At 35.6% G+C, this 27,278-nt stretch overlaps 1 protein-coding gene across 3 annotated transcripts in view; it reads left to right on the forward strand.

Annotated features, from left to right (window-relative positions):
* The window catches only part of HSD17B4 (hydroxysteroid (17-beta) dehydrogenase 4), an 87,932-nt gene that overhangs the window by 32,065 nt on the left and 28,589 nt on the right, over nucleotides 1-27,278 (forward strand). For all 3 annotated transcript variants that reach the window (XM_011963685.1, XM_011963686.1, XM_011963687.1), the window contains 8 exons: nucleotides 4,350-4,441; nucleotides 7,085-7,109; nucleotides 8,833-8,961; nucleotides 11,560-11,660; nucleotides 14,331-14,567; nucleotides 17,276-17,327; nucleotides 22,016-22,087; nucleotides 24,007-24,110. In XM_011963685.1, the coding sequence (XP_011819075.1) occupies nucleotides 4,350-4,441; nucleotides 7,085-7,109; nucleotides 8,833-8,961; nucleotides 11,560-11,660; nucleotides 14,331-14,567; nucleotides 17,276-17,327; nucleotides 22,016-22,087; nucleotides 24,007-24,110 (812 nt within the window). The remainder of the gene's footprint in view (nucleotides 1-4,349; nucleotides 4,442-7,084; nucleotides 7,110-8,832; nucleotides 8,962-11,559; nucleotides 11,661-14,330; nucleotides 14,568-17,275; nucleotides 17,328-22,015; nucleotides 22,088-24,006; nucleotides 24,111-27,278) is intronic.

Genomic DNA, 27,278 nt, shown 5'->3' on the forward strand with positions numbered 1-27,278 from the left:
CAACCCAAGAATTGGAACATTGCCAATAACTTGCATCTAACTTTGTACTTTCTTTTTACCCCCCTGCTTCATACCAAGAGACAAATCACTAGTTAAAGAATCATGTTATGTGAAAGATACACACTTTGTTTCCTTTTAAGTATGATACTATATAGGCACGAAACAGTATGGGTTATAGATACAAGAAGCAAAGTATAAAAATGTATCGAATATTCATGAACTCACTTCTCAACCCAAGAATTGGAACATTGCCAATAACTTGCATCTAACTTTGTACTTTCTTTTTACCCCCCTGCTTCATACCAAGAGACAAATCACTAGTTAGAATTTGTGCTGATTATCCCTTTGTTAGATCTCTACCTTTAGTCACTTTTTGCTGTGGGTTCTAGACTCTTTGGGAAGCAGTACGTTTTCAAGAAAGTACTTAAAAGTTTAGGTTTTAAATTTGTTTTTCTTTGGGAATATGCTGCCATTTATTTGAACAGATCTGGACTACCAAACCATTAAGTAAATGTTTAATCCTTTATGCCTACCATGCTCTAGTAAAAGAAGTTTAGAAAATAAAGTCTACTTTAGACAAATGACTTAATCTTTCTGGATCTGTTTTCTCTTTCACAAAGTAAGAGAGTTATAGATCATTTTAAAATTTCCTTTAATTTTGGGACTATTGTTTCTAGTCCTAAAATTCCATTATTTTATTCTGCTTTTTTCTTACTCTTTCATAGTTTAGAATATCTGAAAATTTATTTTGACCTGAAGCTTTTCTTCTCCTCTAAAATATTTCCTTATGGGCAATTAAAGAAATTATTTGTTAAAGAACCAGATATTATGAGTAATGTGTGGAGACATTTTTGCTATTTCATTTCCCCTTTGAAATATACTTGATACATGAAAAATAATGTGTATAACTTACATGTTTCTTACATGAAATAAAATAAAACCCTATAATGAGTATCCAGGAGCTAACTTTCTAAGCTGTTTTAGTTATTTCCTGCTGTGTAGTAAACTACTCTAAAACTTAGTGGATTAAAACAGCAAACATTTATTATCTCACTCAATTTCTGGGGTCAGGGATTTAGCCTAACTAGGAGGTTCTGCTTCTAGGTCTTTAATGAGGTTTTAATGAAGATGTTTGCTGGCACCGTAGTCATTTGAAAGCTTGGCTTGGAGGATTTACTTCCAAGATCATTTGTGCACATGGTAGTTGCCAAGAGGCCTCTGTTCCTTCCTTCCTGTTGTCAGGAGGCCTCAGTTTCTCACCAGGTGGCATTTTCCATAGGACTGCTTTTGACATGGCAGCTGGCTTTCCCCAGAGGTAACGATTTGAAAGAGCGGGCCGCTAAGACAGAAGCTGCAGTGTCTTTTATAACCTATTTCAGAAGAGATGTACCATCTTTTATAACCTGTCTCAGAAGAGATGCACCATCACGCTTGTCCTGTCCTGTTGATCACACAGACTAGCCTTCGTACACTATGAAAAAGGACTACAACAAGGGATACATTAAAGGACATGGGAGTCATTGAAGATCATCTTGATGACATGCTGTCATGCGGCCCCCAAACTGGAGCATTTCCATAACTTGTATCTATTTTTGTTACCTTTTTACCTCACCCCGTTTCCTCCCCCAAGAGGTAATCACTTAAAGAGAATATTCATTCACTTACCTTTAATTTTCTTTTAATAAAAATTACATGGACAAACACTTTATTGTTTGGTTTTCTTGTTTTTGATCTTTTTGACATTTGTCATTTAAAAAAATTTTTGGGAATTGTACTTTGTCTTTCCAGGCAATTTTAGGGCTCTAAGATTTATATATAGCTGTAGCTCATTCAATGTTATTGCTGCAAGACTATTATGTGAATTTATTTAATTCTTATTAAGGAACATGTATGTTGCTTTTTAACTAATTTGCTTTTATTCTTGTACATGTGTTCTGGATAACAAGAACAATAACTTTTCTTGGATATGTACTTTGAAGTAAAACTGTTGAGTCAGGAAGGGTACAAATGCTAATTAACAGTTAACTTTTCTTTATAATATATTTTAAATTCCAACATTTCTATTCCATTGTAGTTTAAATCTGCTGTTTCTTTAACTTTTTCTCATAGTGGCTTTCCTTCATGATTTCTAATTACTAGCTCTTTACCTGATCTTATTGCGTGTTTGTTCTGTGTTCTAAATTGGCAATGTTTTCTTCAGAGAGGATCTGTCTTTGCTACTGCTGGTTACCAGGAGGCATAGCCAATTTTGGTCTGCCCAGTCTTCCTTAAAAGTTGAAGTTCAGTGTAGAATAGTTTAGGTTTAGGACCCCATCTTGATGCTGGCCTACCTCTGAGTACCTAGGTATCAGTACTGTTATTTGTATCATTCTCAGGCACTAGGGACTCTTTTCTATTTTTTTTTTTTTTTTTTCTGGTTGGAGGATACCTTTTTTATCTCAGTAATGCTTTAAAAGAATCTCATTTCTGGAAGCAGAAGCATTCCTCAAGAGTACTTGGCTCACTGTAATGCTAGATATCCTGACATCTAGTATTGTGGAAGAAACACTGGGTTAAGTAAGTAAACCTTTCTGTTTTTGATTTCATATAACTTTATATCTTAATAGCTATGGAACTTCTCTGATCTTTTATTTACTCTCTTGCGGTTGGTTTTTTATTTATAAAACTGAGTTTAATAGATGCTGGCTAACCTAGGAGTTTGAGAATGAACTGGAAAGCAAGAATATTTGCTTATATTATTAGTGATAATATATAAAGTAAACTGCAAGACAGACATTTTTTTCTATGTGCTTTATGTTCTTTTCTTTTTTCTCACCTAAGGTAATAGATACTCTGTTGCATTTTATAGATGTGCTTATTTTGCATTCAGTTTGAAGTTAGTCAACTCAAATATCCAAATCCCTGTACATAAATATCCTTTAGCATTCAATTTTGCCAATAGATATATGGGAAATGTGAGCAATGTTATGTATTGAGATGAATGGGTATTTAAGTTACTAATTTATTTCATTGTACGATTTGAGATGACTGGAGTCTTCCTTTCATTTTTTCCTCATGCGTATGATGAAGACTGGAAGACAGGGTGCCATTGGAATGCTTGTGTACTTTGAGAGCTTTTAGAGGCTATAAACTGAAGAATTTTTGCAACTACTTTTTAATTTACAGGGACTATATACACCATCTTTTTTACTTTAACATTAATACAAAATTGTATTTTGTCATTTCACAATTTTTGCATTTATTTGATCTTTTAGATAAAATTCTATGGTATTTAAGGTATTGTAAGATACAAATTGTATCTCATTTGAGCCTTGGAACAGCTTGGTGGAATAGCAAGTGGAAGTGTTTAAATTACTAGCTTATTAATGAAGATAGAGGCCTGGGGAAGTTGAATGATGGACTCACGTTCTTAAGTTGCTTGCATAGCAGGTTCAGTACTAGAATCCAACTCTTCATGTTCTTCATGTAGCACCTTTCTGCTTCACCAAGCTACTCACAGAAAGTGCAATGGGAAAGAGAAGTTGGTTAAGGACTATGAAAGTAAAGTTAGATAGAAGGAATAAATTCTAGTATTTGATAGTACAATAGAGAAATTATAGTTAACTATAATTTATTGTGTATTTCAAAATAGCTAGAGGAGAAGATTTGTAATGTTCTTAACCCAAAGACAAGATAAATGTTTGAGTTGATGGGTATACCAGTTACCCTGATTTGGTCATTACACATCGTATAAGGCATCATAATATCACATGTACCTTCAGAATATGTATAACTAGTATATATTAATTTTTAAAAAGTCAAAAAGGTAACATATGCAATGGGAAAGTAGTTCTTATACTTTGTGCCCTCATCAGTGATGTCTGCAAGTCTATTTCAATCATTATCTGCCTTCCCTGGTGGTCTAGTGGTTAGGATTCAGCACTCTCAATCATTTTCTGCCACTATAGTGGTCTAGGCTGTTTTGTGGTTTTCTGATTCTTGTTAATAGCTGGGAGAATAGAATAATTTTGGGAATGAATGGTACCCAAGTTTCTCATGTTAAATACAGTTTTGCTCACCAATCTTTGTCTAGGCAGTTCTAACTTTTCTTCTTGTGAACAGTATTGATATGTTACTCATCTTGGAAAGGTGTGTCTGATACTTACAATTTTAGAAGCTTGAGAGCCCTTTAGAAATGGCTCAGTTGAGATTTAAAAAAGTTCTTCCCAAAGCCTTAAATGTTAAACTAGTTATGTACATACCAATTTTGTTCTTATTTTAAAGGTCTCTGAATTACCTATAATTTTATAAGTAAGAAATTATTAGAAAGTAAAATGATTGGTAAGATATGTGTATATTCTTTATTTCAGATCTCGTGGAAGCTCTGAAGCCAGAGTATGTGGCACCACTTGTCCTTTGGCTTTGTCACGAGAGTTGTGAGGAGAATGGTGGCTTGTTTGAGGTATTTGCACCTTCCTGTTTTCTCTTATTAGTTTTCTCCAGTTGCTTACATTTGTAAAAATCTGCACCAGTGGACATCACTTGTATATTTTTAAATATTGTGTCTATGTTATAATTAAAAGTGGTGACTAATACCCATTTTTTGGAAAGTAATAGCAACTTTATAAATTCTGTTTTTACTTAGTTCTACATTTGTAACATTCCTACCAAATGGAAATGTGGCTGGTTTGATGTGTTCAGTCAAAATGTGGGAAATTTCTTTATTTAAGAAGCTGAATGATAAGGTGGAAAGATGAAGCTTGGAGTTTAGAGTTAACCAGGACAGATTTTGAATTCTTATTCTGGGAATTGCTGATTTGACCTTCCTGAACTTGAGTTTCCTGGGGTTCCTTGTGATAGCTACAGGTCATATTTTAAACCCTTGGGATAGGGCCTAATACATAGCACCACCCACCAATTTTAATTATCAGTATAGCAGGAATTTAATCTTGTGTGATAGGTCAATAAATGTAACATTACTTATTTTTACATAAAAAATAAACTTTTCTATTTTTCTTTATTTCAAAGTTTTAAATGTTTATTATAAAAATAATTATCCACACATAATCCCATCATGCAGTGAGATCCATTGTTCACAGTTTGATGAAATTTGTCTCAATTTAAAGTGAGGGATATATTAGCTTATTTCATTTGAATGAAAAGCTGATGGGTCAGTTAAGGAAAAAAAACAGTCTACATATCTCTAAGCAGAGATATGCACCTCCACTTTCCTAATCAGACTCCGAATGTGAATTGTGGCATATTAGAAGTAGAAAGAACTTTATAACTCTATTTTATAGAAGAGGAAAGTTTAATAATATCAAGCCATCTGTAATCCAAAATTTTGCCTGCTCTTCTTTTACCTCATCAAGGAATTTTTAAAAACTATTTATCTTTTACAATTATGTTTATTACTAACTTTATGAACAAAAATAGTATGTGCTGTTTGTGAAAATTTCAAATATATAAGAACATATAAAAAATAAAATGAAAATTGTCTACATTATCACTGTCCAGAGAGAACTAGTATTAATATTTTTATGTATTTCCTTCTAGTCTTTTATTATATATGTGTTTTAATTTTTATTTTTTTTGAGATGAGGTCTCGCTCTGTTGCCCAGGCTGAAGTGCAGTGGTGTGATCTTGGTTCACTACAGCCTCTGCCTCCTGGATTCAAGTGATTCTCCTGCCTCAGCCTCCTAAGTATTTGGGATTACAGGCACCCACCACCAAGCTCAGCTAATTTTTAAATTTTTAGTAGAGACGGGGTTTCACCATGTTGGTCAGGCTGGTCTCGAACTCCTGATCTCAAATGATCTGCCTGCCTTGGCCTCCCAAAGTCCTGGGATTACAGGCGTGAGCTACCGCGCTTGGCCCAGATAGGCATTTTATACACCCAAACACACGGACAATTAGGATCATGCTGCAGATGAAGTTTTGTTATGTTACTGTTTTCTTTTACTATATTGTGAACATTTTTAGTGAGGAACATTTGGCATGCATGATTGATAAAATATACTACGAGATGTGCATAACATCCTGACTGAAACCTTGAAAATAAATTGCCACTTTTTGAAGTTCTGATAGATATCTAGAGTGGCAGATACAAATATTTTTAGCTCAGCTGGAGCAATCGTTTTTAGCACCTGAGAGAGCTTATAACTTATTACTTCACTTCCAAAATACAGCAAAAAGTGGTGGTTATTTTGCCTGATATCAAAACCACTGCTGATTTGTCTGCTGTAACTATATCAAGGCTGACTAGTTGTATCATAAAAGATGTAGGCATATTAATATAGAGGCAAAGGGTGATGAAAAGCCACACCCTTGAACTTAGAGCCACTAGAATGTCTGCTGATATGTTTCTTCCATCTTATGCATGTGACATTTTTGTGGTAAGTTTGGGCACACTGTAGTTGTGGTGTTTGAGGTCATGACAAACAGATTTTCTTTACATCAGACTTTTTTTTTTAAGGATTTTTCTTGAATGACCTCTAGAAAAATTATAGAAGTGAAAAATTGATCTTCCTGGGTAGCAGTTATTATTTGGTCATTTGTCTTATCTCTACATATAGATGTTTCATTAAAATGAGTATATGTAGTTCGCTAAGTCAAATACTTTTTTTATTTGGCTTTGGTTTTCTTTGTAATTCAGTAGGTCCTTCAAGAGGGACATTTATTTTGATCTCATGATATGCTAGGCAGTGTACTATTTATATTGTTTGCTTCATGGTAACCACATGAAATATGTACTGTCATTTTTATTTTACATTTGAGGAAACTTGGATTTAGGTAGGTCACATAATTTGGCCAGGGTAGTCAGTAGACAAATTTGTGTCAAGTCTTGGTCTCTGACATCAGATTCATTCTTTTCTATTACATGCATTTCTACTTCATTGTGCTGTTTTATGTTTGTGCTCTGATAACATGAACAGTGCAAAGTCATGGGGGCCAGTGGACTTTTATAGAGCTCTATTATTTTCATCTCCCATCACCTTGAATTGTAATACTCCTAGTAAAGGAGCTGACTTTTTTTTAATTAAAAAAAAATTGTATTGGTGATTTCACATTAGATGGTATAATGTTTCCCCCCTCTTTTTGGTAGGTTGGAGCGGGATGGATTGGAAAACGTAAGTCTCTCTCAGTTTTTGGTTTGTATAGATTATTTCCTTATCTTTAAACCTGCATATCTAGTTGAGGTAGGTAAGACTTTTGTGAAATGCCTAACCATTGGATATAGTGCTTGCATATTCAAACTTAAACATTGCTATAGCAACAGATATTTTTAAACATTGTGATTGTCCTTTAGGTCTGTGGCCCTTTGAAGACCCTATCTATTCTTCCTGTAGGCAGTCGTTATTCAGGACTTGTCCTATCTTATTCAGAACTGGCTATTCCTTCAGACAGCATATATTGATAATCACCCTCCCATGTCTGTGACTTCCCACATGCTTGTTCTTGCTGTTTCAGCAGAGAAATGAGTGGGAGGGAAAGCTGTTTTGGAAAAAGATGGGTTGAGCCTATTCTAGAGCAGCAGGCAAGTTCTCCAATCAAGGGGAGTGAGGAATCACATTGGACAACTTTCTGGGACAGAAATTGCAGCTGATCTATGGGAATTATTCCGCTTTAGCCCAGTAGCAAATTTACTTGGCTTCAACCCTTTCCTACCCCATCTCTCAAACCTTGTGAACTCCAAATTTGAGAATTTGCTTTATGGCATTAAAAAAATTGTGAAAATGTCTGTGTCTCAACTTATATTTAGTTGGCTATGGGTATCAAAATTAATTCAATTAACTGAATCATTTAAAAGGTTGCTATCACTGGAGGGCATTGCTGTAGTAGTATAGTATTTTTAGAATTAATGGTCATTTTCTCTGTTAAAGTGGCTTATATTCTTGAAGCATTTGTGAGTGTCTTATTACATTCATTTAAAAAAGGAACATAAGGTTTTACAGTAAAAGCTATATCTGGTACTTTATCAGTAGGAAAGCGCTAGACACAGGCATTTCTGTCATTCCCAAATACAAATCTTCAGTTTAACAATCATCAATGTCTGACTATTATGTTTAAATAAGGTTATTAGTAGTTATTTATTCCTCTGGTTTTTAAAAAGAAAACAGTGTTAAAAATTCTCCTTATGCAGCAGTAATGGTTTTTATGAATCTGTGCATTCTAACTGACTTCTTGTGGAAATAGAGGTAGAGCAAAGAGAAGGTAAGGAAGAATTATTTGGGGCCACCTGTTACACTAATTTTTTGCTAACTGAAGTCTTTGACCTATTATTTACTATTAGTCTTCAGTTTGCTAACTCAGCAAAGCTCTATTTAGTTATCTTCATTTTATAAACAAGAAGAATGAAGTATATTACTTGGGGAATCTGTGGTCATAAAGTCAGTCTTTTGATGTGATTATTATATAATTAAACCTTTTCACATACAGCATAACATTCTACCTTTAGTGCTGTCTTTTTGTTTTTTGTTTTTTGTTTTTTTTTTTTGAGACAGAGTCTTGCTCTGTCGCCCAGGCTGGAGTGCAGTGGCCGGATCTCAGCTCACTGCAAGCTCCGCCTCCCGAGTTTACGCCATTCTCCTGCCTCAGCCTCCCGAGTAGCTGGGACTACAGGCGCCGCCACCTCGCCCGGCTAGTTTTTTGTATTTTTTAGTAGAGACGGGGTTTCAACGTGTTAGCCAGGATGGTCTCGATCTCCTGACCTCGTGATTCGCCCGTCTCGGCCTCCCAAAGTGCTGGGATTACAGGCTTGAGCCACCACGCCCGGCCGAAAGGGTTCTTATGCATCTTACTTTGTGTGTCTCAACTACGTGCTGAGTATGTTACTTTTGTTTCTATAACCAGTACGCTGGGAGAGGACTCTTGGAGCTATTGTGAGACAAAAGAATCACCCAATGACTCCTGAGGCAGTGAAGGCTAACTGGAAGAAGATCTGTGACTTTGAGAATGCCAGCAAGCCTCAGAGTATCCAAGGTAAAGAGGGTCCCCATCAATTAGCTCTGGTTGGCGAATCAGAGGCAGCAAGCATTTTCTTCTCTTACGGAATTGTCTTCTGTGTTAACTGTAGTGCTAAGACACTTGAATCATCTATAGCATATTTTCTGCTCTAGTAGGTATTAGAACTCCTCACATTTAAGATATTTATGTTATTTCTCACTGTCAATTTTTCAGCTTTATTATTATCCTGTTTTTTGGGTTTATGTGTGATTGGGGGATGGATGGCATAAAATCTTTACTCATTTGTGCTGAATGCACTTACATCTGCACTGGTGGTTCGTTTCAGAGTCTTCCATTGTCTACCCATATGCTCTCAATCTTGCCATATTTTTATTTCTTTCTTTCTCAAAAAGATTAAGCCTTTTTATTATTTAGGCTCAGCTCTTTACTGTTTGGGGCATAAATGTGGCTTTGTTTCAGCGCTTTGTCTTTGCTACTGTTTCTCTGCTTTTCTAACATACTACTTCTACCTTTTATCTCCTCTGCTAATCTTAATGCTTCTTTAGAAAAACTCAAGCCCCAGATGTTCAACAAAACTTGCGCAGTTAGTCTAGGGTATATTGATCTTTCTGTTAGCTGAACTTCTAGCACTTGAGCATCTAATTATAACTGTTCTCCACTTCTTTTGTTTCATGAATATGTGGTTTCTTAATTGCCTGGTAAGTTCCTTTGAGGCAGAGACTGTATCTTGTATGTACTTCTTGTATATATTTGGTGTTAGCATAGTGCTGAACTCATAGAAGGGTTAATAATTGCTTATTAACTTGAATTATTTAATCTCCTATAATATGCCACAGAAATAGATAACCAAATAAAAGTCAGATTATTTTTTCTAGTGTAATTCACATATGCATGTAATATATGAAATTTGAAATGTTTTTCTGAAAAGATCATGAGTCAGGGTCATTTTATTAAAAAAACCTTTTTTCTCATAGTGATGTAATACTTAAAGTTTGATAGAAGAATATATTTGAAAAATGACTACTCTGTTTTTTTTTCTCCGTATTGATACTTTCCTACCTACTGGAATACTTATTGAAATTTCATTATACTTACTCTCAATCAGATGATAACATGATATGTCATAAATGGTAACATTTTTGTATTTTGTATTTAGACATTCGAGAAATTTATTCTATGAATAACAGTCACTTATCCATGAAAACAAATGAAAGAAAAGTATAGTAAAAGCTTTCCTCTGATATCGATCTCAAAAAGTATTTCTGCCTCAAAAGTGTTAAACTTATTAAAAAGCCATCTAATTGAATTATTATAACTAATTATAAGCAAAAGATACCTCTGTCTGAAGCACAACTTAAAAAAATCATCTTTTTGATCAGAATTGAAGTTCCAGAGCATCTCTTCTTATATTTTTATTTTACAGATGGTGGAACTAAATCCCAGAAAAACTAAACTAGCCGGTGTTTGAGCCAACAAGTAATTCAAGTTGTCTATTTCTAAAAGGAGGTGCCTTTCAAATAAATAGTCTTCCCTCTAGGTAGCAATATGAATGGGATGGTAGGGGGAAGATTAATAGGCAAGAAACCACTCTACTGCTGTCATCAGGAATGGCAGATATCTCTGGTCTTCTCAGACTCTGTAGTTTGGTTATTTATTTTTTTTAGGATGGAGTCTCATTCTGTCTCCCAGGCTGGAGAGCAGTGGCGTGATCTTGGCTCACTACAACTTCTGCCCCTTGGGTTTAAGCGATTCTCCCACCTCAGCCTCGCAAGTAGCTGGGATTACAGGCGTCTGCCACCACACCACGCCTGGCTAATTTTTGTAAAATTTCACCATGTTGGCCAGGCTGGTCTTGAACTCCTGACCTCAAGTGATCTGCCAGCCTTGGCCTCTCAAAGTCCTGGGATTACAGGGGTGAGCCACTGCGCCTGGCCTTGGTGATGGTTTTGTCTGAGTTCAGGAGGAAGCCCGTGTTGCTTAGGCTTGTTAGAAAGGCCCCAGGGCCTTCAGAATATCTTACGGTGTGTGGATGCCCCATGAGCCTCCTTTATTAACCTTTTAGACCCACAGAACAGCAGCTTTTGATCCCTGTCTGGAGTCACTGGTTTTGATGATGATTTTCTTTGGAAGAATTTTTGGTACTATCTTCAGAGCTATTACTTGTACAGAGAACTGGGAGCAGGGGCGAAGAGGTAATCTCAGTATTCTTTCATCTTGGGAAGAATGGAAATCAGTTGAGAAGAGGAATCAGTGATCTCTCCACCAGACAAATTGCATGTCTATAGACAAGCATTTCTCTTTAAAGGTTGTAAAATAGCTTAAAGACTTTGGAAAGCTCTAGAGCCCGCTTAGAATCAGATAACCAGGGAAGGATATGCTAGACAATGTCTTGTATTTCATTGAAGATGTCCATTTATGTTTGGTCAATTTCAGTCTTTTACAATTTTTTTCCTTCAGTAGTCTAACATCATACATTCAGTTCATGCGTGGCAATGGAGGCTCTGTAGCAGGTTTGCTGAATGTTATAGGAATAATTATGTAGCATATTGTAGCTTTTCTTAGTCACATCTTTAACAAAGCTTTATTTTTTTTGTTTTTCATTTTTAATTTTAGAATCAACTGGCAGTATAATTGAAGTTCTAAGTAAAATAGATTCAGAAGGAGTTTCAGCAAATCATACTAGTCATGCAACGTCTACAGCAACATCAGGATTTGTAAGTGGAAAAAAAGCCTAAAGCCTTTGCCTTATCTGGAGACTTTCCCCTCCCTTTCTCCCTCCCTGCTTTCTTCCTCTCCCACTTCCTTCTGTTTTCTTTTGGACGCAGTTGCTTTCTTTCAGTCACTAATAATGGAGAGAAGCAGTGGCAGAAATAATTTAAAGTAGAGGATTTATTCAGAAATCATTTATGAATGACTTTATAGCATACAGCCTAATTTCAACATACAGAGAATTCAGGACAGTTGAGCCACATGAAGAGATGGCTCAGGATGAATTCTAACACTGTCCAGAGTACTTTATTCGTCTTTTTAATTTCTCCTTTTCCCTCTCTTAGATTTCTCTGGACTGTATACCATACATTTCTTTTCCCTAGTGGGAAAGGAGATCAGAGCGATTGGGTATCAGTCTCCAGGGTTTTACCTAGTAGCTGAGTGGGGCTTGGAGAATGGAGGTAACCCACTCAGCTTCTTCTCCTGGTTGGAAACAGCTGCTGAAAGCTTCTCATGAACTTTTCAGAGGGATGCTCCTTACTTACATATAATTTTTGGTAGGCTCCATCAGGGGGTGTGATGAGTCAAGTTAGCTGCCTGAGTGGTGCTTTAGCCAGCCTCATTTTCACCCTCTGCAATGCTGTTTGGATATTGACTCACGGAGGTACTGGATAGAAGAGGAAAAAAGGGATTATCTCAACTGTCGATAAAATGACTTGTGGCTAAACTGATAATCTAGTCCTGATATCTATGCCTGCCTGGACTGTCTGTCTTCCATATACATTTCTCATTCTACCCATTTATAGCTCTTTATCTCTTTAAGGATAACTTTAAATTGACTTTAAGTAGATTTGAGTTGTATGGGAATTTGTATTGGGAGGGGAGACTATGACACCATGATTCCTGGAGGTTTTATGCTCCCAGGTTCTTTGTTGTGTTTTTTACCCCTTTACCTAATGCACACAAGGCTTTAAACCTCTATGTTGAAAGTGAAGTGCCTATAATCAGCAACATTTTGTTTGAAATGTAAATAATTTTGCAGCTTTTTTCACATACAAAAATTATTTTCTAAGCTATTTATTGCTAAATGAGTGATGATAAAACTATATATAAAATATGTACTAAATATTGATAGAATTTGAACATAAGCTCAAATATTAAACTTTTACTTTTTCAGTACAGTTAGATTTCTGTATCTAACTGTATGACAAGTATTATTTTTTTTTCTCGACCATCAATAATCCTACTTTAGTAACATTTTCTAACTCTTTAGAAAAGGATATCTATCTAGTTTAGTGCTCTTTTGGGTCCATTTCTTTTAAGGGAAGCATCAATATAGTATTTTAGAACTATTTCAACATGGCTGCAAGTAAAATGCTTCCCATTGTGTCAGAAATTCGAGAACAATTGTGATTATAGCTCATGTGAAATTTGCCTATTTACTGTTCCTGTTTGTATCCTTTCTTAAAAAAAACGGTACTGGATAAATAGGAAGAAGTAAGTCATTTGCCGTATTAGATTCTGGTGTTTTGTAACCTATGGTAGGCATTGTGATAAAGAAAATTAAAATTCTAATTTTAAGCCTGAGAATATGGTCAGTATATAAATGTGGTTTTTCCTTAAAGTAAAGGTTGGCAGACCTTTTTGATGAAGGGCCATATAGTAAATATTTTAGGCTTTGTGGGCTGCACAGTGCTTGTATTCCATTACATATTCTTTCTGTTTTTCTTATTTTTAATCAACCTATATAAACCATTTTAGCTCTTAGTCCTTGTTTGCCAACTTCTACTTTAGAATAAAAATGATTGAAAAATTGGACATTATTCTTTTATAACCCAATATGTACTTCACTTATTAGCTACGCGTATTATCACTAAGTAGAAAAAGACAATATCCAGTTAGACAAAGGATATTCCTGGGAAAGAAATTCAAGTTAAATTTTATTTTACTTAAAAACATTATGAGGGGCCGGGCGCAATGGCTCACGCCTGTAATCCCAGCACTTTGGGAGGCCAAGGCAGGTGGATCGCGAGGTCAGCAGTTCCAGACCAGCCTGGCCAACGTGGTGAAACCCCGTCTCAACTAAAAATATTAAAAAAAATTTAGCCGGGTGTGGTGGCATGGGCCTGTAGTTCCAGCTACTTGGGAGGCTGAGGCAGGATACTCGCTTGAACCCGAGAGGCAGAGGTTGCAGTGAGCCAAGATCTCGCCACTGCACTCCAGCCTGGGCGACAGAGTGAGACTCCGTCTCAAAACAGACAAACAAACCAAAACCATTATGAGGCAATCAAATTTATATTCATTAAGCAGTGTTTTATTCATCTGTTTACAGCGAATTTTATACATTAGATCTTATGAGCTAAAATTTCATTATTTTTTAGATTTTTGGGTAGCTAATAATTGCTGAATTAGAGCCAGGAAAGTTGAGTATGAGACATACTGTCTGTTAGCAAGAAGCAAGCAATAAAAAAGTTCTTAACTGTAAAGAAGTCCTTTTCTACAGATTACCTAATTAGTTTCTATTAAAATATCAAATATAATTGCAATAATTATACTCCATCAAATTCACTGACATTGTATTTGCATCTATTCAAAAACAAAACTAGGTATGTAAGAAGTTAATAGTTTTGAAAAGTTATCAATGAAATAAATTACTTTTTAAAACTGTCCTGTAGGCTGGAGCTATTGGCCAGAAACTCCCTCCATTTTCTTATGCTTATACGGAACTGGAAGCTATTATGTATGCCCTTGGAGTGGGAGCATCAATCAAGGATCCAAAAGATTTGAAATTTGTTTATGAAGGAAGTTCTGATTTCTCCTGTTTGCCCACCTTCGGAGTTATCGTAGGTCAGAAGTCTCTAATGGGTGGAGGATTGGCAGAAATTCCTGGGCTTTCAATCAACTTTGCAAAGGTATGCCTAATAAGAAACCTTTATTTTGCTTTTCTGTTTCTGTAAATATTATTCATAAATGTCATACCTTATATGTATATGTGTGTAGTGTGCGTATATATATTTATGTAATTATTTATAGTGGTTAGTTTAGCATATCTTTTGATTTTTCTTTTTAAGAAAAAAAGAGGGGAATGTTTGTTTAAAATGCCAGCAAAAAGAAGAAAAGAGGAAGTACGTGTAGTCCCATAACCCTGGCATAATGTTATTTATCCTCTCTCTGCCATTTGCTTGACAAATAACACCTCTAGGCTTCAGTTTCCTTATCTATAAAATGGATATGATAATTCTCACCTCATGACATTGGTGAAGAAGCAAGCCAGGGAGGAGTATTTAAGGCAAATAGCACATACTTAGTTTGTTTTTGGAACAATAATAGGGCCAGCATAGCTGTAGAGTGAGCAAGGGGCCAATGGTAGGAGAAGGCCATGGAGTAATTGTAAAAATTTCAGCATATACTTTGATGAACATGGGAAGCCATTTGTCAGTCTGAGCTGAGTAGTGACATAATCTGGGTATGTTCACACACTGGCTCAGGCTTGCTGTTGTTGGAGAACAGGTTATAGGGGAGCCAAGCATGAAAGCAGAGAAACCACTTAAGAGTCTGTTATAGTAAATCCAAATAAAAGTGCTGCATGTGAGGGTTAGAAAAGAGGAGTCAAGGATGAAGATGTTTGTTCTGGATAACTAGAATGATACATATATATACACACACATATATGGGTGCATATATATACATTGTATATAATTATACATTACACGTATCTATATGTAATGTATAATTATGTATAGTGTATTTAATATGTATAGTAGTTACATATGGCATTATGTATAATTTATACATACACATTTATTTTAAGGTGGGGTTGATCAGGAGTTGGTTTTAAATATGTTTGAGGTGCCTGTTACACATTTAAGTGGAAGTGTAAGAATGGACAGTTGAATATATGAGTCTAGAGTTCAGGGAGGGGTCTAACTGGGTCCTTAGCATTTAGGTGATGTTTAAAGACTGGAGATTAGATGAAGTCACCTAATGTGTGAGAGTAAATAGAGAAAAGGCCTGAGTTTAGAGGCCCTGCAATGTTGAGAGGGTGAAGAGGTGCAGAGGAACTAGCAAAAAGAGACTGAACAGGAATGGTTGATGAGGTGTGGAGAGTATCAGGAGAATGGGGTATTTGAGAGGCCAAATGAACGAAGTGTGTCAAGAAGGAGGAGTGAACAATGGTGAGAAGTTCTTTGAGATAGGGTATATTTTATTTCTTGGAGTAAGATTCAGGTTATGAGCCTGGTAATAATTTTTGAATCATGGGGCTGTGAGCTGGTATCTGTAACTTTGACTGATTGGAGAGCCTATTTACTGGTGGATCAGTTAGCCCATTGCTGCTCTAAGTTGATGGCCACTTATTTTATTAGAGTATTTCATGAAGCTGGGAGGAAGACAAGAAATATGTGCTGGGCAGTTTGCTGTTTCATTCACACTCCCATGGTTAGTTGCTGTATACTTTGAACAGTGTAAATGCAAAAAGTTAAAACAAATGTTTCAAAATTCCCCCTAACAATTGGAAATGATAAATGGTGTTCATACATCTTGGAAGTTGAATCCTAGTCTTCTTACCTTGAGTTTTTCAGGCTGTGTGACACAGTAAGGCCAATCTTCATTTGTCTTCTCATCAACCTCCTCCTCCTCCTCCCCCCCCTTCTTCTTCTTTCTTCTTCTTCTTCTTTCTTCTTCTTCTTCTTCTTCCTTCTTCCTTCTTCCTTCTTCTTCCTTCTTCCTTCTTCTTCTTCCTTCTTCTTCTTTCTTCTTCTTCTTCTTCTTTCTTCCTTCTTCCTGCTTCTCCCTTCTTCCTTCTTCTCCCTTCTCCCTTCTCCTCCTCCTCCTTTCTTCCTTCTTCCTTCTCCCCTCCTCCATCTTCCTCCTCCTCCTCCTCCTTCTTCTTCCTTCTTCTTTCTTCTTTCTTCTTCTTCTTCGTTCTGAGGAAGACTGGAAAATTGGCCCTCTGCAGTGAAAGTGGGGTCATTTGAGTGTATGCTTCAGGTTTTGGTTTTGTCCTGTTGTTTTCCTACATACCTTGGTGCATTCTTTGTTTGATACATTGAGGTTAAGTGGCTATTAAGTTACACAGTATCCTTAGTATCTACTCTTTGTAGATAATTTACAAAGTATTATAAGAAAGGGATATTCACATTGACAGAGCTTTCATTTTGAACATGGTTGTAAGGTTTTTCTTTGTGTTTTAGTTGTGTCATTTGTATTTGGTATATGTGACCTGAAATTACTAGCACTGGCCCATTTGTTCATTCTTATTCAATGAATATTTATTGGATGCCCGCTGTGTTCCAGGCACTGTTATAAGTTCTGGGAATACAGCCTAGTTTATTGTCTCTTGGCAAATAATATGTAATTAACAGTCAACAAGGCTTTATGAATGCCAAGAAAGAACACAAATATGTCTTCTCTGCTCCAGAGGAGCTGACCGTCTTGAGATTGGGGGATTGATTATTTTTGAATCACACGATTAAGAAGAAGAAGCCAAACGGAGATAGATAACTTGGGAAGAAATGTGAGCCTGTGGACAGTAAAGTGTCACTTGTGAGTAGCAGTATCCACAGGCGAACCTGTGGAGCAAGAAAGTTTGCTAATGAAATTTTGTTTACCCGTAACTTAGGTTCTTCATGGAGAGCAATACTTAGAGTTATATAAACCACTTCCCAGAGCAGGTGAGTTATTGATATACCGATTCCATAATACCATACTTTTATTTCCTGATTAACCTTCTAAATAACATCAGTGTGTTAAACTGGTATAGAGTCACCTAATAAAACATATCACAAATTATTATGCGCATGTGAGCCATTAGAGTAGATTGATGTTAACTAGTACCTGTTTTGGTCACCTTAAGCTTTGTCCTTTAATAGTCTTAAAAATTTATTTCATAATTTATCTCTGTTGGTGTATGTGTTATTAACAACTGAAAGGAACATTCCTGTGTGTGCTCTAAACTTAGTGATTGTGTATAATCTGTTACGGTTCTTAGGATTATTGTTCTTTTCTCAGGTATCTATACCGATTTTCATAAAGCAAACAATGTTAAAAGATACAGAATTTCTTGTAATTCATTTCTTTTCTATTTTGTTTTGGAGAAAATAAAAACAAGTCTGCTTTAATAATCATTTTTACTTTTCTCGATAATATCTTGTTTAGTAAATCTCTTTATTTATAAATTTGATATATTTATTTCTCTATTTTGATGTTTGAATGTTGTCTAATTATATACTGGTCATATAAGGTTGTAGAATACAAAAAGGAATGTTTTGTTAATATTTGTCATTTCACATTATACAATGTAGAAGTCAGCAAGTAGCTAGAATCCTACTTGAATATTTTTCTTAAACCTTTTTATTTTTTCTAAAACATTTATGAGATTTTTATTGCTTGAAGCTGCATAGCTTTATTTCAGTGTAAGCATTATAGCATAAGTTTTCAAAACAGCTCTTTTTATGTGAAACAGTACACTTTGTGGTGATTGTGCATTGATCAAGTATATGCTGGATACCCAGTATTTGCAAGGCACAGTATTAGGTAGTAGATAATTTTCTAACCTGGCAGCATATAAAAATCACCCGAGTTATTACATTATATTACCTGTTAATTTAAGTAAAATGTAGATTCTCAATCCCAACCTTGGAAATTGTGTGTATGTGTGTGTGTGTATGTGTGTGTATGTGTGCATGTATGTATGTGGTGGGGTGGTGGTGTTGGTGACAGTGACTAGGGTTTCATGTGTAACCAGCCCTATGGATCCACTTGGAAACCATTGTTATAAGGGAAGTAGAAATGTGTAAGATAGGTTTCTGCTATTAAGGATTTTAAAATACGGAAAGAGAGATTAGATGTATACTCCAGAGTGTTTATAACTGAACAGTGATGTGAATAGGAAGGTGTAGAGAATAACTTTTTAATTTTTTTACCTCCTTAGCCTCAAGTTATATTTCTCATGAATTATTTTTTCTCAGTAGAGCCTGTGCATTTTCTTTAAGTAGTTTTAAAATTTACTAGTAAATGTGAATGTTTAAAATATGATAGGCTTGTGGTTTGGAACCTTTTAAACTGCAGGAAACCAAGGTCACGACTACTGTTTATAGTCTACTACTGTTTATAAAACACACCAATTGATGAGGCATAGAGTGTCAAGCATCAGGAGACTGATAGCAACATCTCTTAATGGCTCATTTGTTGGCTATAGTGGTAGTGTCATAGGCTGACTTACCCTCATCATGTTAAAAATAACCACTAGAAGGAGTGAAGGAAACCTCACAGCAGTACTTTCTTTTCTGTCTGGTTTTTTTTTTTTTTTGGTTTTATAAAACTTTATTATTTTAAAAAGTAATTTTAAGTTTTATTTTAGATTTAAGAGGTACCTGTGCAGATTTGTTACATGGGTGTATTGTGTGATGCTGAGGTTTGGGATATGAAAGATCCCATCACTCAGGTGGTGAGCATAGTACCTAACAGGTAGTTTTTCAGGTCTTGCTTTCCTTGTTCTAGTAGTCCCCATTGTCTGTTGTTCCCATCTTTATGTCCATGTGTACCCAGAGTTCAGCTCCCATTTATAAGTGAAAACATGTGGTATTTGTTTTTTTGTTACTGCCTTAATTCGCTTAGGATAATGATGTCCAGCTGCATCCATGTTGCTGCGGAGCACATGATTTTGTTCTTTTTCATGGCTGTGTAGTATTCTGTGGTATCTATGTACCACATTTTCTTTATCCATTTCACCATTGATGGGCACCTAGATTGATTCCCTGTCTTTGCTCTTGTGAATAGTGCTGCAGTGAGCATATGAGTGCATGTGTCTTTTTGGTGGAATGATTTCTTTTCCTTTGGGTATATAGCTAGTAATGAGATTGCTGGGTCAAATGATAGTTCTGTTTTAAGTTCTTTGAGAAATCTCCAGACTGCTTTTCGTGGTAGCTGAACTAATTTACATTCTCTCCAACAGTGTGTAAATAATGTTCTCTTTTATCTGCAGCCTCACCAGCATCTGTTATTTTTTTGACTTTTTAGTAATAGCCATTCTGACTGATGTGAGATGGTGTCTCATTGTGGTTTTGATTTGCATTTCTCTGATGATTAGTGTTGTGAAGCATTTTTTTTGTTTGTTGACCACTTGTGTGTCTTCTTTTGAGAAGTGTCTGTTCATGTCCTTTGCCAATTTCTTAATGAGATTATTTGTTTTTTGCTTGTTGAACTACATTCCTCATAGATTCTAGATATTAGACCTCTCTTGGATACATAGTTTGAGAATATTTTCTCTCATTCTTTAGGTTGTCTGTTTACTCTGTTCATGGTTGAATTAGGTCCTACTTGTTAATGTTTGTTTTGGTTGTAATTGCTTTTGAGGACTTAGCCATAAATTATTTCCTAAGGCTGATGTCCAGAATGGTATTTCCTAGGTTTTATTCTAGAATTTTAGTACTTTGAGGTCTTACATCTAAATATTTAATCCATCTTGAGTTAATTTTTGTATATGATGAAAGGTGGGAGTCTAATTTCATTTTTCTGCATATGGCTAGCCAGTTATCCCAGCACCGTTTATTGAACAGGGAGTCCTTTCCCCATTCCCTATATTTGTCAACTTTGTCAAAGATCAGATGGTTATAGGTGTGTAGATTTACTTCTGGGTTCTCTGTTCTTTTCCACTGGACTTTTCTTGTACCAGTGCCATGCTGTTTTGGTTTACTGTAGTTTTATAGTATAGTTTCAAGTCAGGTAATGTGATACCTCCAGCTTTGTTTTTTTTACTTAGGATTGCTTTGACTATTCTGGCTCTTCCTGGTACCATATGAATTTTAGAATAATTTTTTCTAATTCTGTAAAAAATGACATTGGTAGTTTCATAGGAACAGCATCGAATCCGCGGATTGCTTTAAATAGTACCACCATTTTAACAATAATTGATTCTTCCAACCCATGAGTGTGAAATGTTTTTGCATTTGTTTGTGTTATCTGTGATTTCTTTCAGCAGTGTTTTATAGTTCTCCTATGGAGATCTTTCACCGCCTTGGTTAGATGTATTCCTAGATATTTTATTTTTTTGTGGCTATTGTAAATGAGATTGCATTCTTGATTTGGCTCTCAACTTGAATATTATTGGTGTATGGAAATGCTACTCTTTTTTTTGTTCATTGATTTTGTATCCTGAAACTTTTACTTGACTCATATGAGTTCTAGGAGCCTTTTGGTAGATGGCGTCTTTAGTGTTTTCTAGGTATAGAATCATATCATTGGTGAAGAGAGATAATTTGACTTCTTTTCCTATTTGGATGTCTTAAAAAAATTTTTTTTTTCTTGCCTCATTGCTCTGGGTAGGACTTACAGTACTGTGTTGAATAGAAATTTAAGAAAAAATGGGGTAAATGGTATTGGTTGTATGCTCAACAGATGTTTGTTGAATAACAGGGTCAAAAGAGACCAAGAGGGATCCTTGACATTGCCAATGGTTATTTTAAAAAATCTAATGTATGAAATATTGATGTTTGAAATTTAGTGATTCAGGTATTCTGACTGCTTTTAATGTTGAATTATTTTTTCTAGTGAGTTCAGGAACATTATTATTTTTATTATACTTTAAGTTCTGGGGTACATGTGCACAACGTGCAGTTTTGTTAAACAGGTATACACGTGCCATGGTGGGGTTTGCTGCACCCATCAACGCATCACCTGTATTAGGTATTTCTCCTAATATTATCCCTCCCCTTCCTCCCACCCCTTGACAGACCCCAGTGTGTGATGCTCCCCTCCCCATGTCCATGTGATCTCATTGTTCAGCTCCCACTTACGAGTGAGAACATGTGGTGTTTGGTTTTCTGATCTTGTGATAGTTTGCTGAGAATGATGGTTTCCAGCATCATCCATGTCCCTGTAAAGGACATGAACTCATTCTTTTTTATGGCTGCATAGTATTCCATGGTGTATATGTGCCACATTTTCTTTATCCAGTCTATTATTGATGGACATTTGGATTGATTCCAAGTCTTTGCTATTGTGAATAGTGCTGCAATAAATACACGTGTGCATGTGTCTTTATAGCAGCATGATTTATAATCCTTTGGGTATATACCCAGTAATGGGTTTGCTAGGTCAAATGGTATTTCTAGTTCTAGATCCTTGAGGAATCGCCACACTGTCTTCCACAGTGGTTGAACTAATTTACACTCCTTCCAACAGTGTAAAAGTGTTCCTATTTCTTTACATCCTCTCCAGCATCTGTTGTTCAGGAACATTATTTCAAACCATAGTTTTTTAGTTTTGCTGAGCTTACAGTGGAAATGCTATTAAATTCTTTCACAGCTTATAGTAATCTTTGGTTTTTAAGACACTGTATTTCTTTTACTTTTCTTTCTAGGAAAATTAAAATGTGAAGCAATTGTTGCTGATGTCCTAGATAAAGGATCCGGTGTAGTGATTATTATGGATGGTAATTTATTTACAATTCTTATAATATTATTAGATTGATAGGCTTTGTGTATGACATAATACTTCACCATAGAAGTTGATTAATAAGTTAGTATTTGTTTTCCAATTTGTAAGAAAACAAGATAAGCATTTTTAAACTCTAAGAAAAGTGAAGAAGGAGGGGAATTTCTGGGCTCAGGCTGGGAAGGGTGAGGCATTTCATTGGATTTAAAACAACATAACCAAAGCACAAGGGTGAGAAATGTGAGAAAGCACAAGGGTATTGATAATGTAGAGGAGAATTAAGCTTGCTGGAGTTATGTTTTTGGCAGGAAGGAATATTAGATAGTCCTCACTTGACAGTTAGGCTGTATTTCAGATATTCTTTAATGTGTTAGCTATTTGGACCTTGGAACATATTTGACCACTGAATTATTCTTTTAAATGGTAGTTAGGCTCCTAGACTTACGCTTTTATAAGTTTCTAGACTTGAACTTATGATGTGGTTTAAACACCACAGCCACATTTTATTTGCAGTGGGGAAAAAAGATTATAGTAGTTTAATAAATGTTGAAATACTAGTAATTAAACATAAGATAAAGATATGATGCTTAAAGTTTGTAAATTTTAAAAATTAAATTTAGATTTATAAATTTAAAATTTGCAAGTTTTAAAGTTTAAGAACAAAAAAGTAGATATTTGTTGTCAGTAATTTTGGAAACTAAGAACAGTATAAAGTTTGACATTATTTAATATTTGGAATATAAGTTTATCATTTTTGTTGTAAATACGTAGGAGGTTATACTGTATATACTGTTTTGGAACTTACTTTATTTTTGCTTAATAATCAATTGAGAACATTTCTGATGCTCTTAAACATTATGTATGTTTTTATCTTTCTTCTCCTCCTTTTTCTCTTCCTTTCTCTTCTCTTTTTAGGTTTTCATACTTGTCATTCCAGATGTTGGCCAACACTTGGCTACTATACTCCCATTTCTCTTTTAGTCTTCTCACCATTGTACCAAATGTAATATACCAAAAAAAAAAAAAGTCCTGCAGAAACATTGCTTTAATTTTTACTGTTCTCTCTTGATCTGTTCCATTTATTGAAATACAACTTGGTAATGGTCCTTAGTATATTAGAATTTGTAGACAGAGTATAGGTGAAATTAGTTATTCAATTGCCTGTGTGATAAAAATAAAAATCTTACTTGAAATACATTGACATGCCTTTCCTTATTTTTGGTTATAATTAGATTTTTCTTTAGTATGCAATTTAAAATCATATTTCTACGTTTGCTGAGCTAGATATGAAACAGATAATAATCTGTCCCTAGTAAGTTAATAAATAGAGGGACAGCTGTCTTATTTGTTACTTGCTCACTCGCTCGCTCATATCATTTATTCACTGATTTATTAATTAATAAACACTTATAGGTGCCCTTTTTTCTGCACAGGAACTAGTCTAGTTGATGGGAAAATAAAGAGTGAGCAGAACAGCCATGATCCTGCCCTCATGTGGCTTATACCTTCATTCCCACTTATTTCCTCTCCATGCTCTTCTTGACTGCTTTGGCAGAATGTTTGTTAAGTTCAAGTGTGGTTAAGTACAGGTAGTGGGATTATTTGAAATGTTTAAGGTGGAAATAATTGGAATCTGAATAGCAGTTGGAGAGCCTTAAGAAAAGTGAAAGAACTGCTATTTCATAGTTAAGAAAGGATTTTTGAAACTCCTCTTCTCTCTGCCTTTCAGAATCTGGTATGAATGGATTAAAATGAATGCTTTGTAATCCAAACTTGGACACCTTTACATGTTAGAACTCTTTCAGTAATTGGATTTTGTTTTTGAAACCTTGACAGGAATTTCTGAACCTATCTTGGTTAACTAGTTATGTCTTTTGGTAGTAACTTCTTTTATTTTTTCTTTTATTTACTTTTCAGTCTATTCTTATTCTGAGAAGGAACTTATATGCCACAATCAGTTCTCTCTCTTTCTTGTTGGCTCTGGAGGCTTTGGTGGAAAACGGACATCAGACAAAGTCAAGGTAAGCCATGGCTTTATAAGCTAAATATATGTGTAGTTAAGGATTCTTATCTATACAATTGAGACTTGAACAGCATGAGTTTGAACTGCATGAGCCCTCTTATAGGCAAATTTTCTTATACATCTGCCACCCCTGGCACAGCAAGACCAACCCCTCTTCCTCCTCCTCCTCCTCCTCAGCCTACCCAGTGTGAAGATGATGAGGATGAAGACCTTTATGATGATCTGCTTCCACTTACTGAATAGTAAATATTCTTTCATGTTTTTATGATTTTCGTGACATTTTCTTTTTCCTAGCTTATTATTATTATTTTTTTTTCGCAGAGACAAGTGAACATTTATTTCTATGCCTTTCTTTCTATGTGTATGTCAAGTCTTTTTCAAAACAAGGCCCCAGGAAACTCCAGATTCAATTACGTCCCTGTGCTTGGTTGACTGCTGCAGGAGTCCTAGGGAGCATTGTACAAATGCTAGAGTTACTCATTTACCAACATTACACCCTGGGATAGACGATGCAGCAAAGCAGGACTCCTTCCTCCATGGGATGTGCTGATTTCAGACGAGGCAGCAGCCATTTTCCTAGCTTATTTTATTGTAATAATACAGAATATAATAATATAACACAAAATACGTGTCAATTGATGGTTTATGTTATTGGAGTCAAAAGTTACATGTGAATTTTTGACTGCATATTCAGTGCTCCCAAGCCCTACATTGTTTAAGGGTCAACTGTATATTGATCTTATATTACCATATATGTAATCTTACAGTGTAGAGACTTGGTAATCAGTACTTTGAATTAGAGTGCATTCCTTGAATTCGAAGTGCTGTTCGTGTTTATGTATTCTATATACAACATATTTTATATATAGAAAAGCCTTGCTGAGTTAAGTATAATGTATCTGAAATAATTGTGGGAATATTTGTTATTTTCTTGTACAATCTTTGCAGATCCCAAAAGTTTTTAGAAAAATTGAACACAAGTGATCCTTATATGGATTAAAACCTTCATTTATTAACAGACCTAAGTATTTCTCTTATGCAAGATAATTCTGGTTATTCTTTTGTTCTCAGATTCTAAAAACATTTTTTCCTAACAATATTTAATAATTTGGATTTCACATTAATCTGGCTTTACCTTTAAATTATTTGTGGCAATAAGATTATACTGTAGTGAATATTCTTCTGTAGTAAATAAAGTATTATTTAAAGCAGTATTGGGAAAAGACTTCTGGAATGGTGGCATAAGAAGCTCCTTGAACTTTCCTGTCAGTGAAACAACCATGACTTGTAAAAAGTTATTTTAAAACACAGCTATTTAATGTCTCTGGAAATTGTCCTAAGGGTATAGAGCAAGCAAAGAAACATTTATTCAAGAAAATCTATTGTATTTCGGTAAGACCAGTGAGACTGTGTGGCATTTAAGCCACAACCCCTCCCTTTGTTCTTCCTCTCCTGGCTGAGCATGACAGAAACTGTCCCCCAGGTGTCTGTCCCCCAGCCAAGAATGTAGGAGACCTCTGCCATGCTGTCTTCCCAGGAGGGGCAGGCTGTTAACTTTTCTCATCCTTCTCACTAGCTCTGAATTGCAGATGCTCTATTTCAGGTACAAGTGACTGACTTGTGAGACTCTATTTCTCCATCCGGCCCCTACTTACAGAGTGGAAACTTTACCCTACCTATGGCAGGCTAAGAATACTGGGGCCCTGATTGCACTTGCCCCTAGCTTTCCTGTAGCATGGAGGTTCCATGGTTGGAGAGCCAGCTGAGAAGAACAGCAGCTACTACACCTGCCCTGCTTCATTCTTGTAAAGCAAGTGTATCACTTGGAGAGAAGTATGTCACCATTGCTGCAGAAGTTCTGCCTAGAGGGAGAGGAAGCCTGTAGTAACACAAAGCTCTGATCCTCTTCTCAAGGAAATAGACTCTTTTTGTAACTGAGTATTTGGAATTTCAAGCTCAAGGATGCCCTCAAAAACAAGGTGTGACTGTAGTGATAAGCAATTAAGAGAAGGCTGGTAGTTCCATAACAGCAGAAGCTAAAGTGTAGCCTAGCTAGACGTTTACTAGAAAGAACCAGGGAAAGAGATAGCTAAGAAAAGCCCTTCTGGGATTATAACAAACCTCAAAGACTGGCCTCAATGACTACCCTTGCAAAGAGACTTGAATTTAATTGGATTAGATTGTTGAACAATTTATATCCCAGGACCCTGTTGAAAAAAAAAAAGAACAGTCATCTGGCAATTAATGGAACCTAACAACTGGGTATGATACCAAAAGAGGCAGACAGTTTAATAGAAAGACCAAGGAGAGACAGTCAAAGAGAGTCCTGCCGAAACCAGTGTCATCCCAGGGTGACTGCACAGACTCAAGGCGCACCCTCTGAGGAGCAATATCAGAGGCTGTACCTTGTTGGGAGAATAGACTCACATGTAAGAGTCTAGCTAAGTTACTAAATAAATAAACAACAGCAACAAGCCCTGGAAGGGGTGGGGGATTAGTGTCTAGAGTTGTTATAATCTATTATCTGAAATTCCCAGTTAGCAACACAAAATTATTAGACATGGAAGAAACAGGAGAGTGTGATGCACAGAGGGAAAAAACAAGCAGGCAACAGAAACTGCCTTTGAGAGGACTTAGTAGACAGACTTCAAAACATCTGCTCTAATTATGTTCAAAGAATTAAAGGAAACCATGCTTAAATGTTACTAAATATATATAAATTATTACAAAGACCCAAATAGAAGTTTTGGAGCTGAAAGTATAATAACTGAAATGACAGATTTACTGTTGAAGGGCCAGATGTAGATTAGAGCTGACAGAAGAAAGAATCAAAAAAGCTTAAAGATAGATTGATAGTGATTATACAAACTAAAGAACAGAGAGAACCACAGCGAAGAGAAGGAAAAAGAATGAAGAGCCTTAGAGAAAGGTGGAGTATCATTAAGCACACTAACATTCATATAATGGGTGTATCAGACAGAGAGAAAGGAGCAGAACAAAATTTTGAGGAAATAATGGCTTTTTATGAAAAACATTATACATCCAAGAAGCTCAGTCAACTCCAAATAGATTATATATTTAAAGAGATCCATATTCTCTTCATTGTAGTAAAAGTGTTGAAAGCCAGAAACAAAAAGAAAATGTTGAAAATGAGAGAAAAAATGAC

This window comes from Colobus angolensis, unplaced genomic scaffold, assembly GCF_000951035.1.
Source record: "Colobus angolensis palliatus isolate OR3802 unplaced genomic scaffold, Cang.pa_1.0 Scaffold62, whole genome shotgun sequence".
Taxonomy (NCBI): Eukaryota; Metazoa; Chordata; class Mammalia; order Primates; family Cercopithecidae; genus Colobus; species Colobus angolensis.